The sequence below is a fragment of the Nanorana parkeri genome, unplaced genomic scaffold, assembly GCF_000935625.1.
Source record: "Nanorana parkeri isolate BGI_ZX_2015 unplaced genomic scaffold, ASM93562v1 scaffold900, whole genome shotgun sequence".
NCBI classification, from domain to species: Eukaryota; Metazoa; Chordata; class Amphibia; order Anura; family Dicroglossidae; genus Nanorana; species Nanorana parkeri.
In genome coordinates, this window is record NW_017307168.1 from 188611 (window position 1) to 207432 (window position 18822).

The 18822-nt window shown below is 41.8% G+C and overlaps 1 protein-coding gene across 1 annotated transcript; it reads left to right on the forward strand.

Annotated features, from left to right (window-relative positions):
* Nucleotides 1-16007: 16007 nt before the first annotated feature.
* LOC108794812 (mediator of RNA polymerase II transcription subunit 28-like) lies at nt 16008-17278 on the forward strand (the record flags this gene model as incomplete). Its single annotated transcript, XM_018565917.1, has 2 exons — nt 16008-16045; nt 16954-17278. Coding segments are annotated over exons 1-2 (363 nt in total), but the record flags the coding sequence as incomplete, so codon positions are not given.
* Between the last annotated feature and the right edge of the window lie 1544 nt (nt 17279-18822).

An 18822-nucleotide genomic window follows, 5' to 3' on the forward strand; every position in this document is an offset into this window, starting at 1 on the left:
ACCCGCACGCACGCCCGCCCGACCACCTGTTTGTGACTCCCTGGACGGCAGAGCGGACAGCTGCAGCCAGGTAAGACATCCCCCGAAAATAAGACCTAGTGTCTTTTTTCATGAAAAAAAAAAAATAAGACACTGTCTTATTTTCGGGGAAACACGGTAGTTCCACTTTAACAGACCAAGGGGAAACATATAAGAGCAGCTTTATCGGTAGGTTTAACATACACTTAAACTACATATACAAAACAGACTTTCAATCTGTTTTATTTTGAAAATGTAGAGCTCACACAATGTCATAGAAATTAATTAATCATTCAGTACCATACACATAAACATAATAATATTCCTTTTTATTGAGTACAAATATTTTAATTGAACATACAACCTGTTGGAACATGGAGAATGATCATATTTTACACTTGAAGTTAATTACCAGTGTAAACAGAATGATTATAACTGTAGGTGGTACTAATTCACATTATAATTGAATATTCTAAACAATTAACTTAGTATGCTTGTTGTGCCTAAACTACACATAATCATGTAAATGCTATTAGTTAAGCCAGTGGCGGACCTAGGGAACAAAGGGCCCTGGTCCAAAAAAAAACCCACAAACCCCCCCAACCCATATCCCCTGTAGCAACCACATACAAAAAAAATTGGAAAATGACATTGCTGTATAAAGTACTGGTGAGATTTGTAGTCCTCTATAGAGGGTGCCATTCTGCATTGCTGCAATGCAGAATGGGACCTGCTATATAGAACTACAAATACCAGCTGTACTTTATACAGCAATGCCGTCAATTGGGATACAAAAAATAATAATTTTATTTAATAACTTACCTTCAATTCTTCTGGCTGTTTTCTGGTGGGGAGGCTGCAGAAAAACACACCAGTGTGGGTGTGTGTGTCCATCTCAGACAGCGTGCCCGTGCACTTAGGCAGTTGTTTGCTGGGTCCTCACGGCCGAGGCCCAGGGCTGCCCCTTGAAGTGCCTGCCGGCTTTTTTTTTATTCTCGGCTTCCCTCCACAGTATCAGACGGCCGGTGGGCCCCCTCATCTTTATGCCGGGAGTGTTTGGTCTTTCCGACACTCCCAGCGCAGAGATGAGGGTGCCCGCCAGCCGCTGGATACCAATGTGATCAACGGACACTCCCGGCGCAGAGATGGGGGGCCCGCTGCATACCGATCCGATGGTAAACGATGGCCAGACACCGACGGGCCCCCCCATCTCTGCCCTGGGGGTGTGTTTGGATGGATACTGGGCCCCCCCCTGTAGGCTCAGGCCCCGGTGCGGGAGCACCGGCGGTAGTTCCGCCACTGAGTTAAGCCTTAAAAACCATTGCAAGTCCCAAACGCAAAGTACATAAGTATTATGGGATTATCACTTCGCTGTGTGATTTTCCTTTTGCAGCTCATAGCAGCGTAGCACACAGGTCAACTCTCACCACTCTGGTTGCAAGACACCCTCATAACCTATTATCACCTGAGCCTACCCTCCGTCTGCATTCTAACTAACTAGTCCAGAAGAATAGATTACAAAGAGAGGGAAATCTTTATGCCTGTCAAATACTTTACTGTGAAAGATAAATTATTGTGAGTATTGATTATTTTCCAGGCTTGATGCAGCATAACATGTGGCACACGAACAATTTAATATACCAGAGTGGAATGAAATGCAACAATATTGTTGTTATTTCTTTGACTGGAGAGGACTTTCTCGAAAAAGAAATATGTAAACCCAGCAAAGACATTGAGCTTATATGTAGGAAAGATGTGTTTGTTTGCCAACCTGGCTTCCTGATAAACCATATTCATTGAGACCTTTGCATAAGCCACCCAGGATGCTGCAATATATTTTATATTATAAATTAGCTTTCAATGCTTACAGTGGTAGAGAATCTTTTTTCCTTACAGGCTACTTGAATGAATGCTGCAAGAGGCAATGCTACAACTTGAGGCAGCTTGATAAGGAATCAGATGAAAGCATGTAGCAGTTTGTACAATTAATCAGTTCTCCTGTCCCATCGCACTCCTGACCGGACAAAAACCCAAATCCAACTGGGTGGGTGCGTTAGTGACAACGGATGCCTCCGTGAAATGTAGATAGATGAAAGTAGTCACTCGCACTCCATGATATTAAAGTCAATGCTGTTTATTGACTGAGATAACACACATCTCCTTAGCGACGTTTCGAGACCATGCGGTTCCGTCCTCAGGCAAACAGAGTTGAAAGTAGTCACTCGCACTCCATGATATTAAAGTCAATGCTGTTTATTGACTGAGATAACACACATCTCCTTAGCGACGTTTCGGAACTCTCTGTTTGCCTGAGGACGGGACCGCATGGTCTCGAAACGTCGCTAAGGAGATGTGTGTTATCTCAGTCAATAAACAGCATTGACTTTAATATCATGGAGTGCGAGTGACTACTTTCATCTATGTACAATTAATCAGTTCTATTTAGTCATACAGAAACTGTCCTGTTCACATCTAGACAATACCAAATGTCCTTTTTTTTCCTGGCGTGGGTCAGTATGTAGGGTGGCAGCGTAATCTCTTTATTACAGTAGAAAATCAAAACCACCGTGGAAACAGACTCAGGAAGTGGTCAGAGAACTCTTTTTTAGTATAGGAGGACAGGAAAGGATGTTGGTGTACTGTGGCTTTTAGTTTAGAATCCCTGAGGTTAAAGTTGATGGCCACCAACATAAAACACCATTTTAATGTAAGAATCCTGAGTTAGTCTTAAAGTGGACCTTTACTCATATCTTTACAATAACAACAAGGCACCTTTAGAAATGTTTAGTAATGATAATCTACAAACACATACTTCTAGATAATTGCCAGCTTTGTATTCTTTGCATACCTTAGTTCTCTTTTCTTCTCCAGTCTTCTGACACTGGCCATGTTTACTAAGGGACTAGGACATGTGACCATGCACATCATATTAGGGGAGGAAAATGCCTTTCCATGATGTGCAGTCACAATAATTGCATACAAATATCACACAATTCATAGTATTAGTTAATTGAGAATTTATATAGCTAATTTTCCTTAAGCCATTATCTTTGGTAGTTGTATAGCTGGTTATTATACTGCCATCTTGTGGGCTTTTTGGTTATTGCACCATGTTTTTCTACATTCCCTCCCCTTGTGTGTATTGTACCGCCCTTCTTTTCCAACTAGTCATTTAGTGTCATGGGTGCCTATAGCAGAACCACATGTATATGCTAGCTTGGAAACATTATCATCCTTGAAACATTATCATCCTTGACCTTCAAATGCCGTCTGTTCATTCATCTGCTGTCTCCTGTTGTCTGCTGTAACCTGCTGCACGGAATAAAGTACTTTGTGGATGGCAAGGTATCACCTATCTGATAAGGATTGTCTGCAGTGATTATATCTGCTTATAACGGCCAGGCATAGAGGTCTCACCAAGGGATAAATCGCTAATGCAACAATTAGAGTCAGAATAATCAGAGATATGTAGAATTCCTACAGCCTGTTATGTATATGTGTGTATTCAAATTACCAGTCGTGAGCCGCCTCTCTCTGGGTACCCTATCTACACCACTATGTGTATATGTGTGTGCCTAATCTGCAATCAAGCTCAGTGCCATCCGCCATCTTGTGAAAGCACATGGTTGCACAAGCTTACTACACTTCATCTGTGAATGTTGAAACGGTTTCTCTGCATTGAACTGTGTTACCCCACCTTTCTAAACTGCTGTTCGTCTTCTTAAAGAGACAGTAACCATTTTTTGCAAAAACGTAAAAAAAGTGTCTGAACAAGGCTCTGAGCTCTCTATTATGGCTAACCCAACGGAGGTACATCATGCCTCTGAACCTGCAGAAGTACAGGGAGCAGATTCTGCAGATATTGCCGAGCAGAGTGTAAAACCCAAATATACCATTGAAAGTGTTTTGTTAACTGTGCAAATAAATACCTGTTGATCATAGGGTGACTCTACAACTACTAGGATTCCCAGATGTTGCTCTGTGACTCCAGCATAAAATATTATATGCTAAACTTGTAAGATAAACTTGCTCTAGAGGGACTATACTTAAAGAGCACCCATGAGGTGAGTGATTTACACTCATCCCTATAGTTAGAGACGGTTTCATTGTCACGCGTCGGATCTATTGATCAGGAAGTGAACGAACACATATCTGTCAGTCACTGCTACCCACAGGGACTCCCCCCCTTCCCTCTCTGATCCTCCAGCGCTGACTGGAGGAACGGACGCGGAAGGGGGCCGACACAGCTGGCTCTGCCTCTAGATTGGCAGAGACGGCTGTCAATCAGCCAGCTGGGTGGATCTCTACAGTATTGTTGGGATCCGTCCCGGCTGCGGTGCTCTCCATATATATAAGAGGTTATTTTTATGTTAGGCTGTAGCCACAGGGCATACCTGACTGTAACCAACCAACAGTATCTTGTCTTAAGACAAGATAAACCATAGATCTGAGGATAATTTATTCTCATCGTAAAGCCATTATGATTTCCTTCTGTTTGAGTCCCAAATGAACTATTCCTATATTATCTCTCCACAATCTAAGTGGTTGATATGAGAGAACTTTGGAGAACCTTATTATTACCAGATTTCCTTTCTGTCTTAGCTCGTATGTCAAGAACATGAATTTGAAGTCTTACAGTAATGGAAAAGAAGAAGTTTCTTGTGTTATCTACATGCTTTAGTTGGTTCTTCTGCCATCTCTTCCCATTCCAAAGCATCATTCACAGCCTTACTGCATAGAAACACAAGGACAGAGAGAGATCAAGTGCATATTACTAGAAATCATTTTACGTACCTGAATACTGATGCATACAGAAGAAGCAGACTGAGAAGCTATATAACTTATTCTGCTAAATGCAGAATTAAAATATTCCCATGTCTTTAGCTATGGCTTGCTCTATATTTGCTAAAACATCTGAGGTATTGATACTCTGAAGAAGGTAGCATTTCTCACAAACTCTTTTGTCAGATAAATCAGCATCTCCAAAAACCTACCGAATGCCTTGCCTAGGGTATTAAATAATAGCTAGTAGCAGTTAGTCACATTCAATAGTTTTTTTGTATTAAAGTGACACTAAACACAGGAGTTAAAATGCATTCAAGTTTAACTATGAGCAAAAATGTAGCTCATTTGTGGATTGCTTGGTTGTAGATTCTCAAATCATCTCTGAATTGGTGCCGACACTGTCTTTGCTTCTGGAGGGCGTCTACTTTTGTTCCCCATGGTCCCTGTGTGTTTTGTAAAGTAGTCACTTTAAAGATGTATCCCAGTTTATCCAAGAAACTTTTTCAGCTCTAATTAGTGTCAGGAACATACCATAACATTAACAGCCACTCAGTTAACCCACTCACCTTGAGGCCCCATTCACACCTATGCGTATTGTAATATGCGCGTCTGTCGCGCGACCGTCACGCGGTTTTTTTACCGCGATTCGCGGTAAAAAAGTTGCGCGACCGTCGCGCGATTCCAAAGGCTACTTGGCAGTGTACAAATGGAAAACGCCCTACAAAACGGACCAATAAGCAGCAAAAAACGCTCCGGGACCTTTTCATGCGTGGGCCGTTTTGTAGTGCGTTCGGGACGGGCGGAAATACAGACAGGTGGGAACGATACCATTGACTACAATGCTATTTATTTTTTTGACCGTTTTGTAGAGCGTTCATCGAGCGTAGGACGCGCTACAAAACGGTCAGGTGTGAATGGGGCCTGATCCTTGAAACACCAGCAGCTAATGGCTATAGAAATCATCATACCCACACAGTTTTTTGACACATTAGGTCTGATCTTTTGGAAGGAGAGCAGGATGAGCCTGTCAGGTCTATACCTCCTACCTTGCACCCTGTATAGGTCACACTAGAAAGAAATGGTAACTGCATACATTTATAACCAGCCTTTATAGCAGGGTGCACATGGGAGAGCTTACAACAATACAAAACACAAAAGAGTCTCCAGCAGGGCATGTCTTGATGGTGACTAGAAAATGCACAACTCACCCCTGTCATGCATCCTTCTAATACACATTGAATTACAAGGATGTCATTGAATTCTGAATGATCTGAGAATGATCTGATTTCAACAGCAAACTAATGCTGGCCCTTAATCCATGTAGGGTTTCTTAAAGATTCCACGGCTTCTTAAAATGCCATCTAGTGATTAGGTTGGTCTGAATGTGTCTTGTTTGATTAATTTATCCCCTCATGAAATTGTGTTTTTTAATATTTCTAATTGTTAATGAAAGTGCCATCCTAAAAGTCTAAAATTCAGCACCAGTTTCTAAGCAATATATAAATATAAAAATGGGCAGTGTATCTTCAAACACCGTCAACTTCAAGAAAACCGATCCATGAATAATTTGTTCCTGTTATCTTGCTAAACAAAGCTTGAATGTTTCCTTTTGTTCTAAAATGTCAGGATTTTGCTTTTAACTTATTATTTTATTGGCACCGGCAATTTATCCGACTACATCACATTTTTAAATGCCTTCTGTGCTAATAGCAAGTTTATGCAAGCAGAAGAAAAGAGTGAGCAGTAGATATATGCCCCAACATTTTAAATAAAAAAGTTGGTAAATACCAACTAACTTACCTGTGTTTGTGCAGCACGCACCCAGCTGCAGAAGTCCCGGCTGCCAAACGCTGTGAAGGGGGAAGTGTGGGCGGGCGCATGGGCAGTACAGATCACAGGAGGGAAGAGGAGAAGAGCGACACTGAAACTCAATGGACGTAGCTGGGAGCGCGCACACTGAACAGACTCCGTGGGACACAGAAGACAGAGGAGTCTGCGCTGGATCAGAGACCGGAACCGCTGGAGGGACTGTGGAAAATGACTGGAAGGAAGAATCTGTTCGGATCAAGAGGCATCACATAAGGTAAGTCCTTACAGCAGCATGGGGAGGGGGGGAATAAGCCTTAAATGTCACTTTAAAGAGAACCTTAAACACAGCTGTTAACTCTCACAACTGAGCCAACCCAACTGGTGCACGAAGTTACCATAAGAAAATGTTAGTTCAGGGGCAGTGTGTCTCTCCCGCACCTATCACAGCTTCTAGAAGTCATTCGGGTTGATTTATTAAAGGGATAGAGCATGTTCCCTTGGCAAAGGGAATTTTTCCTTAGCTTAGTGTATGAAGTTAAGTTGTGCTTTCCTTGCACATTTTTGGGAATTTTTTTTTACTCACTTCACCTTTTCACTTCACCTCATACACCGTACGTACTCCATACTTTGTATGCCTGGTTAAAGTGAATCCAGACGATTGCATCTCCACGTTTTTCTATGCCTGTTTTAAATGTTTGATATTAGTTCTCAAAGGCAAAAATAACTGTCTGCAAGCATTTGGATGTTTCTGTTATGGCATTAGAATTGTTGAGGGACTCAAATGTGCTCCTTGATAAATACAGATTAGCTCCAGTAAATGGAAAGGCTTCCTACCCTCGTCACCTAATACCATTATATTGGCAGGCATTGATACCAGTATACACAGTGCTGCAGCAGAGGAGAAGGAATCAGACATGACACACTAACTCCATGGAGGATTGGATAGAATGATGTGCACAATGGGCCAAATTGTTAACTAAAGAAGGCAACAGTCTTCTCAGGAAAAGAAAAGTGGTTATGATGAAAGTAAAAAAAAATATCAATACAGTCCAGTTCTATTGTGTTGTCTCATCTACGTAGTAACAAACAAGACTAAAGTTGCTATGGGAACTTCAAAGCTGTCATGGTTAAATTTGAAAATAAAATCACAGGGCATGATGTATTCTAATTAAAATGTCAAAAAGAAGCACTGATTACAATATTTTATTTGGTTGGAGAAATGTACTTCAAAATTGCTAGAAATTTCCAAAAGCACAGTAGACAATAATTAAAAACAGCTCATCAAATCTTGAAAAGGCAAGTATTACGAAATATGGCATAAAAAATACATGAAATTTCATGATATTTTCTTGGTCAGTAGGCTAATGACAGACAGGAGTGCTGCAGATTTTGGAGGGGTATTGAGTTTTTGAAGAGAATCGAGGAGCATTATGACTCTGAGGACAATGGGAAACTGGTGTGACAAGTATCCTATGCTCCTTGGCTTCATCTAAAGACAGCAATGCGTTTTCACATAGATATATGCTGTGCGAATGTTTTATAAATTAGCCCCTTAAAGTGTATCTATAAAGGTGACCATACACCTTACGAATATCGGCCGATTTTTGTATGCGATTGCGTTTTCGTCCGATATTCGTAAGGTTGATGGGCAGTCTACAAACGCACATACTGTACAATCAATTGACTTTTGACTAATCAGCAGGTTAGAAAACTTTGGTCGATCGTAGCGTTTCCGTACGTCAAAATTCGTACGATTTACACTGCACATGTGCAGATGAAAATATGTGTGATCGATTACGGCACATATTTTCAGCATGCAGGTGCTTTGTAATCATTACCGCTGATCCAACCTTGCGATAATCGGGGCCGGATGGGGCTGCCGTAGGAAAATCGTACGACGGTTCGATCATCGGACGAAAAGTGGCGTCCGATGATCGCAAGGTGTATGTGCATCCTAACAAAGCCTTTTTTGTAGTTTAAGGGTGTCCACACACCTTACGATAATCGTGGGGAAATCCCGCGATCGTACGATTATCGTAAGGTGTATGGAAGCCGTGCGACCTCTACTACTGTAAGGTCACACGACTTTAAACTTACGAACATGTTCGAAAACCCGCCAAGCATCGTACGATGTTCGGCGGGTGTGTAGCATGTTCGTAAGATAAAAGCTGGACGCGCGCGGCTTGCGATTATCACAAGTACGATCTGTGTGTCCAAGATAGGCAGGTCGTACGTTTTTTTAAGTACCTTACAACCATCGCAAGACAAGGTCTTGCGATGGTTGTAAGGTGTGTGCCAAGCATAAGGCAGACTAGGGCTGGCCATACACCTTACAATTACTGTATATACTCGAGTATAAGCCGTCCCGAATATAAGCCGAGGTACCTAATTTTACCACACAAAAACTGGGAAAAAGTATTGACTTGAATATAAGCCGAGGGTGGGAAATGAGGCAGCTACTGGTAGATAGATACCAATAAAATTACATTAATATTTATTTAAAAGAAAAATAACCTAGCTCTGTAAGTGGAAAAGGGGGTACAGGGCTACATATCATGATGGGCACCTTTAGGAGTAAGAACACTAATTAGAAAAAGGTGATTGATTAGCCAAAACACATGGCACTGCTGGGTCATTCAGAATTTCTTGCATGTGAGTTTCATTTAAAGGTTATAAAAATTGGAATAAAAAAGGTTCAATTTTCCTTTTGGTACTTTCCAGGGGACTTCCAGGGGGACATATTGCACAAAGAAGCATCACTAAAAATGAATGTTCTTGGATTCCTACCGCAATAAATAGTCTCACACACTAGTGTAAAATTCCCTGTAACAAGGTATTTACACTGACCACCAATGTAATGGGGGACATCAACACTGTACAATAGCATATTGAGGGTATTTCAACTGTCCAACAATGCCCCCAATATAATGGTGGCCACTGTAAAGGCATCTGTTGCATTGGTAGTCAGTTTCAAGCCCCCGTTGCATTGGTGTTCAGTGGATATTTCCCTATGACATTGACGTTCACTGTAAAAGCATCTACTACATTGGTGCTCAGTTTAAATTGATGATGAAATGAGAGGACAAGTTCCTTGTCCCATGCCATTGGCTCTGGCTGTAAGGAAAGGTCAGGGCACTCTAGAAGAGCAGTGCAGGCTCGAGTACATGCTCGTGGCTCTGTATAGGATCACAGGTTGGTGCGCATTGTAGTGCAGGCGTGCATGGATTGGCATGCAGGTGCATATGCATTAGTGTGTATATTCAGCACCATGTGGCCTATATAAATGAGCATGTGGTTTGGACAGATTATTGAGTGGTCTTCAACTTGTTTCTGACCACCCTTTGACCTGATCTGCTTATTCTACTTACCCATAAATGACCTGGCCTACCTTCTAACTTTCTTCTTGATCTCTGCCTGGCCATTGTGATCCCAGCTTTCCTACTGGATTCTGATTTCTGCCTTCTGCCCTGTACTGCTGTTACCAACCTCAGTTTGTACCCCAAACTACACTTTTGGTTCCTGATTTGGTACTACGCTGCTCGGCTCTTACTGACTATGTTCCTGTCACATGCTCTGATATCCCAGTATTCTGATATTGAGTCCCAATCCTGTGGCCTACAGTCATCCGGTCCACATACCCAACTGCTGCTCAGAACCATTTCAGCCTGCAACACCGGCACTCATGCCATTCTGCATCCTAGCATTTCATATCACCCCTTCCAGGGGTGTTGGACGAGAGGTGCTTGAGAAGCCTTCCCTACCAAAGTAACACTGCCACTGACAAGTGACATTAGCCCTGGAAATACAGAAGAGCTATTGGGTGATAGATCACTCCATCTGATATTGTCTTTATCACATAGACATAGTTGTGAATTTCAGGGAGGGATTAAACCCAGGACACCCCCTCCTTCCCTACACCAGTGATTAAGGTTTTCCTTTAAATGTGTACAATAACTTGTGATTTATACAAGCGTATAAAAGATATTTGAGGTATACAGCACTGACTGAAGGTTGAGAGGGGTTGCTATGGCAATGTAAATGTATTTGCTTGCCTATTTTCCAAAATAATGAGTCTGTAAATGACTCATGACTTTAACCCATCTGAAATTAGGTCCTTACAGCTATGGCAATATTACAGAATGATTTTGTCTAGGGACTTTATATTTGAGGAACATTACTTTGTGCAAATGAATACTGAACCCAGGGGGGAATGAAGACTGAGGTGAAGGAAGCTCCTGATGTGAAGGGGGACTCTGATGTGAAAGAGGGAGGCTCTGATATGAAAAAAGGGCTTCTGATGTGAAAGGGGGCTCCTGATGTGAAGGGGGGTTACTGAAGCAAAGGGTGACACTAATGTGAAGGGGGCACATTGATGTGAAGGGGGAAACCCACTTTTTATGCGTTTTTGCATGTAGCCCCCCTTAAAATCTATTACATTTTAGACTGGAGTGCCTTGAGATTGTGCATACTTGAAAAGGGTGCCCTGACTGAAAAATGTTTGAGAAACACTGCTTTAGGTATTAGACAGCACATGGCTTTAAGGAGGATTTCCCACATTTCCTTTCACTGCAGCAATGTTGAATCCTACAACTGTTGTCACACACAGACTTGTACCCATTTATCTTATTTATATCAAAAAAAGAAAAAGTGAGATAGTTTTCTGTTTGTACTAGTCTCTTGGAAGACCAAAGAAACTAAGTCTGTCGTCACAGAGGACTGCCGGACCCCCCCTCTCCTTTAATATTGCCTTCCAAATCTTATATTTATAACAAATTATAATACACAGGAATATAATGAAAATGTATATGGGGAATAGGGGACCTAATTCTGTGGCACCGTGGTTGCTACCTCTTTTTATCTTTCGGGTCGAAAGGTCACTAGGCAGAGTAAGTCAATAGACAGTTTTCCTGAGGGGGGAACTGGGCAGAGAGTGATGTTGCGTTTACCTATCATTGGACGTCAGAAATCCAAGGGAAAGGTGAATGCCCATAGTGTTGGATGGCGATCCTTATATATCTATCACCATTTCTGGAATCTTCCCCTTTCCTGACAGGATCTTCACCAGGAAAGCAAGCTCCCATGTGCCCTCTTTGTGTTTGTCAGTGTTTCCCTTTACAGGGGGATAAAATCACGAACAATGTCGGTTGGAAGGTTTTTGCCTACAGATAAATAATATTTTGTCCTGATATTTAAGGTTTTGGGCTTTAGTCTTACGAGCTTACAGTTAAGTTTATATTAACGGTCAATTTAAAATAATTTGGTTAGTGTTAAAGGAAAAGTGCACTTATTCTTTAGGCCCCTTTAAGGTAACATCATTGCTCCCTTCCTCCCCTTGCACAGATAAATACTTTCGACAAGTTTCGACAGGCCCGATTTCGGTTGTTTTTTTAATTTTTATTCTCCTGGCCATGCCTGCGCAGTACTTTCCCGTGCCAATGGGGATCCCCATATTGATTTTAGTGGTGAACTATAGCTCTACAATTTCCTAAGCCTTTTATCCCTGGAGCTAACAGGAACGTGCATTATTAAGAAATCAATTATTAAGAATATTATTAATACTTTAGGATTTAGCTAAATCTTTTAACTTATCCCTAAAAATGAAGGATTTCCATGGATATATTCTGTCTTAAATATATTTGTGAAAATCACTTTGTGCTAAGCTACATCATTTAGGGATCTTGGAAGATGGACCTGTTGCCATTTTTTCCTCTATTCTGGGCAACAATCTGTGGCCAGAGGCCCAAACTAAGTTCCATTCACTTAATGCACTGCAACTGTGTGAACCAAGCCTAATAAAAGTAGGAGCTGATTCTCGATAAGATAATTTAGCTTTGCAAATATTTGCAGCTCATAGTGAAGATTCCCACTGCTCAATGCTTTCTTACTTACCTGAGAAGGTTATATTATACTAAAAATCTTAAATAATGCTCTTTAACTAATCAGGAACCTCACCAGGGAGTTTTTCTATGATGAGAAATTAATGCACAAATGCATATACAGTATACCTTGTGCCTTTAGCCAAATGGTTGCATTATTATATCATCATGAAAACCCTGTTACAGGTTTCCACAGTTTCACAGGTCCTTCTATCCCTATTTCATTCTCAGTTGTGCCTCTTTTTGGCCGGGTGTATAGATCTCTAAAACAAATGTATTATTTAACTATTAAAAGTGTTTTACTGTACTAAACATTTTATCTAACTGTTAAATTATTTCATTTATTTTAAAAAGCCAAAATTAAGAAAAAATAGTGAAGAAAAAAGCAAAGTGGGGTGAAACCAATCATGTTTTGCGCAATAATCCTCATGGTCCACAATACTGGAGGCGTACCTGGGGTGTGTCTTTTACCTACTTACTTCCTGCTGCAATGTGCCCCTCCTGCCCATCTAAGAATGTTGGTAGGTATGCTGGTGCTATATGACAGAGGTCATACTGTACTGCAGCAAGCTGCATCCATCCAGTCTTCTCCAAAACACCTGAGCAGGCTGTTCTTTCTACAACCTATACAAAGCAGGAGGAGGGCCAAAACACGAGTGAATTCTCATCCCATTTTAATTGACATCAAATGATAGATTATGCTTTTTTTCTTTTAGTTTTGGGCTTAATTTTTTATGAAGTTGACTTCATTCACACTCAAACACGAGCAGGGCTCAGTTGGCAAACAGTAATGCTTTTGTAGCTATTTACACCATGGAAAGAAAGAGGTAAAGTACTCAGACAACTTGTGGTACTGGTGGTCAGGTGGGGAAATAGCAATTAGGCAAGGGTTCTTCCCAGAGTGTCAAGTGTGTATGCAGGTTATCCACAGGCATAAGATTTTCCCTTTTTGGCCAGATCAGGTAATTGTCACCTTTTGTTAATTAAAATCAACCCATTTTTCAGGGCTTTTTAACTTGTGTCTTAAAGTGGCCATGCATTGCGAAACCATTTTCACGTCTTAGCACCTTTAAATTAGTTTTTATTGGAAAATATGGAATTTCCTTTATAAAAAAGAGTCTTGATAAAAGCACAAAAAAACTGTATATTATTCTGAGAATAGCTACTGTATGCTTTAACCACCTCAGGGCCGGCCGTTGTAGAAAAACGGCCGGCCGAGAGGTCTCTAGATCTGAGCGGGCGTCTTTAAATGTCCGCTCAGACACGCCCGAGCGGCGCACGCGAGCGGGAAATGGCCGATTTTTAAAAACAGGCAGCGATGCCTGTTACCATACATGCGATCCGCCGGCTGTAGGGGGGGCGGCGTGTTGTCCCCCCCCCCCCCCCCCGTGATTGTCCAGCTGTAAAAAAACAAAAAAAAATGTAAAGTCCCCATCCATCCATACACACATGCAAACAAACGTCGGGGGCGCATACGGGCAAAAAAGACGATAGCGCCCATTACGCCGCACATGTTACATATCGCCGCGAACGTCGGAGTGAGAGCAATAAGTCTAGGGCCATCAATCACTGATAACACTAAACTGATGAGCGGTAAAAGCTTTTAAAGTGTCGCCTATGGCCAATTTTGGGTATGGTAGTTTTCTGCGATTTCGCGGGTGCGCGTAATTTTAAAGCTTGACATGTTTGGTGTCTATTTACCCGACGTGACCCGATCTTTTATATTTTACCAAAAAACTGGGTAATAATAAATGTTTCCTAACATAATGTTAAAAAAAACTTTTTTTTTTCAAACTTTTCTGTAATTTTTCCTAATTATAGTAAAAAATAAAACCCCAGTGGTGTTTAAATACCACCAAAATAAAGCTCTATCTGTCCCCAAAAAAATGGTATAAAATTCATTTCAGTACAGCGTTGCATGACGGAATAAACGTCAGTGAAAGTACCGCAGCGCTGAATACTGAAAAATGGCCTGGCCAGGAAGGGGGTCTAAACACCTGGTCTTGAAGTGGTTAATACCAGTGAGGTGTACTAGGGAAAATAAGATCCATCAAATGCACAGTAGATATTCCCTTTCAAATGTACCTATTGTTCCATATTTGTGCACATAGACCTTACTCGCTGAGAGTCCTGGGACAAAGTGGTATGGCTGTGCGGCAAAGTTCTCATTAAGCTGTGAAGGTTGAATGCAGCATGTACAACAGCTGTTTCCCTGCCAGAGCTCATTAACAAAGCAATAAATTCTCTTTGTAGCACTTCAGACTTCAGCAGAACAGATATTATTTCCTTGACCCTCTAGAGGGCTACCACAGAACACAATTTTACTACACGCTAGTCACCAATACTCATTCCCCAAGAAATGGGAGCTGTCTTTATTGTAGACATACTGTATCTCTACATCAGCGTTCTCAGGCTTATTGGTTTGATTTGAAAGTACTTTTTTTGTGATACTGGAAAATTAACAAAAAACAGAAGACAATCATCTTGTTTATTAGGGATCCACAAACTGAATTAAATAGATTGGAAATTGATCCAGAGTCTTCATGACATGCTTGATAAGTATATATTTTTTGAGAATCTGAAAAGTGATAAATACAATTGAGTATTGCACGGTGTTATAAACTGATAAAAGCAGAAAGTTTGGACTCATACCGGAACCATTTACTGGCTAACTCAAACAAATTAAAAATTCCAGCTTTCAAAACACATTAGGTGTTTTTATCAAGTATGTTCATATTTATCACTCAATAAACAGCTGTTAGCAAGGTGTAAACTATAGACCAGTTTTCTAGAGGCTCCTGTGGTAAGTCAGACCTAAATAACAAGGAGATCACATTACACAGATTGCAAAGTGGATCACAGAAGAGGACACTCTCCTAGCAGAAATGGCACAGCCTGGCGATACACTGTGCATTTAGTCTCACTCAGCTCCACGGGATAATTGAGAAAAAATGCTCAATTCCATCCATGCTAAATAGTAGGGATGCACCAATACCGTTTTTTCTGTATCGAGTACAAGTACTGATATATATATCTGCTAATTCCGCTAGCATGGAGCCGGCTTCCCTGCCAATTATGAAGCCGGGTTGTTTGTCATTACCCTCTGCCCGGCTTCTTGATTGCCTGGGAAGCCGGCTCCATGCTGTTGGGCTGGCTCCATGCTGATTGCCCAGGAAGCCAGCTTCCCAGCCATTCAGCATGGAGCCGGCTTCCCAGCCAATCAGGAAGCAGGGAGGCAGGTAATTATCCGCCTGACTTCCTTATTCGCCGGGAAGCCAGCTCCATGCTGATTGGCAGGGAAGCTGGCTTCCCAGCCAAAGATCATGAATCCTGTTTCCTCGCTGCACTGTCGGTCAGAGGAACTCTCCCTCTGACCGGAAGTTCCGGTGTGGGGCAAGTATCGGAGCTAGGGATGCACCCACATCGATACTAGTATCGGTATCTGTGCTGATACTGACTATTTGGGCGAATTCTTGTACTCGCCAAATCCCGTGGGATTGGGAAGCTGGGCGTCGAGTAATGACCGCCTCCCGGCCAATCAGCAGTGCATCGAGCCGGTAGAGACTTTCGGGCGGTGTTCTGCCTGTAGTGAGTCAGAGCTGTGCCTCCCCCTGTCATGGCGTCCTACCTGAGCTGAATAAGCGGGATTTCCTCCAATCAGCTGCCTGGTCCCCCTCCAACTATGCAACCGGGGGTGCTGCCGGGCTCATTTCCACCCTGCCCAGGGCTAAGAACCCCGGGAACAGCACGCTGGTGGACAGACGGGCCTAGCTGACGTCACAATCAATGAGGAAGTGAGCACAAGAGCTCATGAAACACTGGTCGTTTTTAATACACCATTTAGTTTTTACTTTGTTTATAATAAACGCTTGAGTTATACTGCACTATGAGGAGCTCCTTTTGATTTCTTGATTATATGGGAAACAACATTCGCTAAACAACTGGGAGGAGACGCTGAAAACTGTCTGATCCAATACCGACTTCAGGTCACCTGTAAAGTGTAAATGCGATGTATTGCACTGGCGGGGGGGCTTTGTGTGTTACACTGGGAGGACCACCAAGCACCAGCACTTTTTAGAGTTTGGATTCGAAGGACGAATTATGAACTTGAATTGACATTCATCACATTCATCACGTTTTAAAGATTTATTATTGAGTTTGATTATAAAGTCACCAATTATCCATTGTGATAATACATATCTGAATGGTTGTTTATCCAGTCTGGGGTCACATTTTTTACAATCATTATAGTTTGTTTGTGGCACATCTTGATTATTTTTCACTATTGATTGTTTCACTATTCATTAAGATTATTAGGTATCTTATAGATTTGTTATTATTTAGGTTTAATAGGGTATCTAGTGCCGCATAATCGTCATTTATATTCTTGGGACCTTTTGGTCTGTTTTGTGGCTGCTTCATCACCCATATTAGCAGTTTATTATCTATAAGCGCAGATCATTAGATTTAATACGCTGGTGGACAAGCTGGAGTCCTCGTTCGAGGCGTGCTTTGCTTCTCTTGTGAGCCAGGACAATGCGAATGAGACAGATCAGGAGGAAATTTGTACTGGTATTGAACAATGCACTCAGAAGTTCCTTGATGTTGCCAGACAAACAGAATTTTTTTTCCTGCAGAAAAGATTACAACTTTCTGTACAGCCAGAGCAAGTTATTAAAGAGGATGTGACAGAGCTGATAAGTGAGCTACAGAGAAAGGAAGCACTCACCCAAAAACACCTAACTAAACTTCGAAGCTGGCAGCAGGTTCTGGAAGACATTAAAGGAGAACTATGGGGTAAGTATTTTTCCCCATAGTTCTCTTTAGGGTCACAGGAGGACATATACTAATCTCCTCCTGTGGCCCAAAGCTCAGTATATCTATATTGTCTGCTATATTATTATTAAATAGTATTTATATAGTGCCAACAGTTTGCGCAGCGCTTTACAATATAATGAAGACATTACCATTCAAGACAAGATGGTAAGGAGGGCCCTGCCCCTGAGGGCTTACAATCTGAAAGAGGAGGGGGGAAATGATACATGAGGAGGTAGCTGTGTGGGGATGAATTATTTGAGAATGTGAAGGTTCAGTGGTTAGGTCGAGGTGGGATAGGCTTCCTTGAAGAGATGAGTCTTATATACTGACAGCGCCGCAGCCGGGACGGATCCCGACAATACTGTCAAGATCCACCCAGCTGCGTGAGTGACAGCTGGCTCTGCCTATCTAGAGGCAGAGCCAGCTGTACCCGGCCCCTCCTTCGTTCATTCCTCCAGTCACCACTGACTGCAGGGAGACGATCTGGAAGTGAGCGGATCAGAGGCATGTTTCTGCTCACTTCCCGATCAATAGAGCCGACCTCTGACATCTTCTTTGTCACAGGTCGACTCTAACTAGGAGGATGAGTGGAAATCACTAGACATGTGCGATTCGGTTCGTTCCGAAATTCGTTTTGGACGAATTTTCGGAAATTTCTATACATAAAGTACAGAGGCTATAGAGTGGTGGATAGAGGTACAGGCTTGCAAGTAGTTGCCATTGTGAAGTTCGCTGGTTCAAGTCCAGCCATTGGAGAGTAAAGTTTTTTTTTTTTCATAAACGAATTTAGTCCGAAACTAATTTAATTTCGGACTCGAAAAACGAAATTAAACGAATTTTTTTTTTAAAACGAAACTAAATTAAACGAATTATTTTATTTTTTTTTCAAAACTAAACTAAACTAAACTAATTTTTTGCTGGTGCACATGTCTAGAAATCACTCATTTCGTAGTTCTCCTTTAATGAAAAGAAGACAGCTTGATGCTGATTGGTTGGGAAGCCGGTTTTCCGGCCAATCACAATCAGGCCGGCCAAACAACAAGGAGCCGTCTTCCTAGGCAATCAGCATTTCCCAGGAAGACGGCTCCATGCCAGCGGAAGAACCAGTATCAGTCCTCGGTATTGGCGATTACCTAAAGCAAAGTATCAGTATTCATACTCGATACCAAAAAAACAGTATCGTTGCATCCCTAAGCGGAGCATTTGGCGAGTACAAGAACTCGCCCAAATACAATGTATCGATATCGGTGCATCCATACTAAGTAGAGAGGATGGGGGAGTGCCACACACCACGTTACAGTATTCTGACAGTGGTGAATGTGCCACTGTCAGGATAGCTAAACAGTGACTGCAGCTGATTGGCTGTTTGGTTGTACCTGAAGGGTTACTGTTTGGTCGAGAATTTTTAGACCTGCTTCTTCAACAAAAGTCAACTGAAAAATCAATTTTTGTCAGGGTGCTGTTAGGCAATTAACAAGACTCGGCTGAAATTTGAGCAGGGCATTGCCAGTTTTAG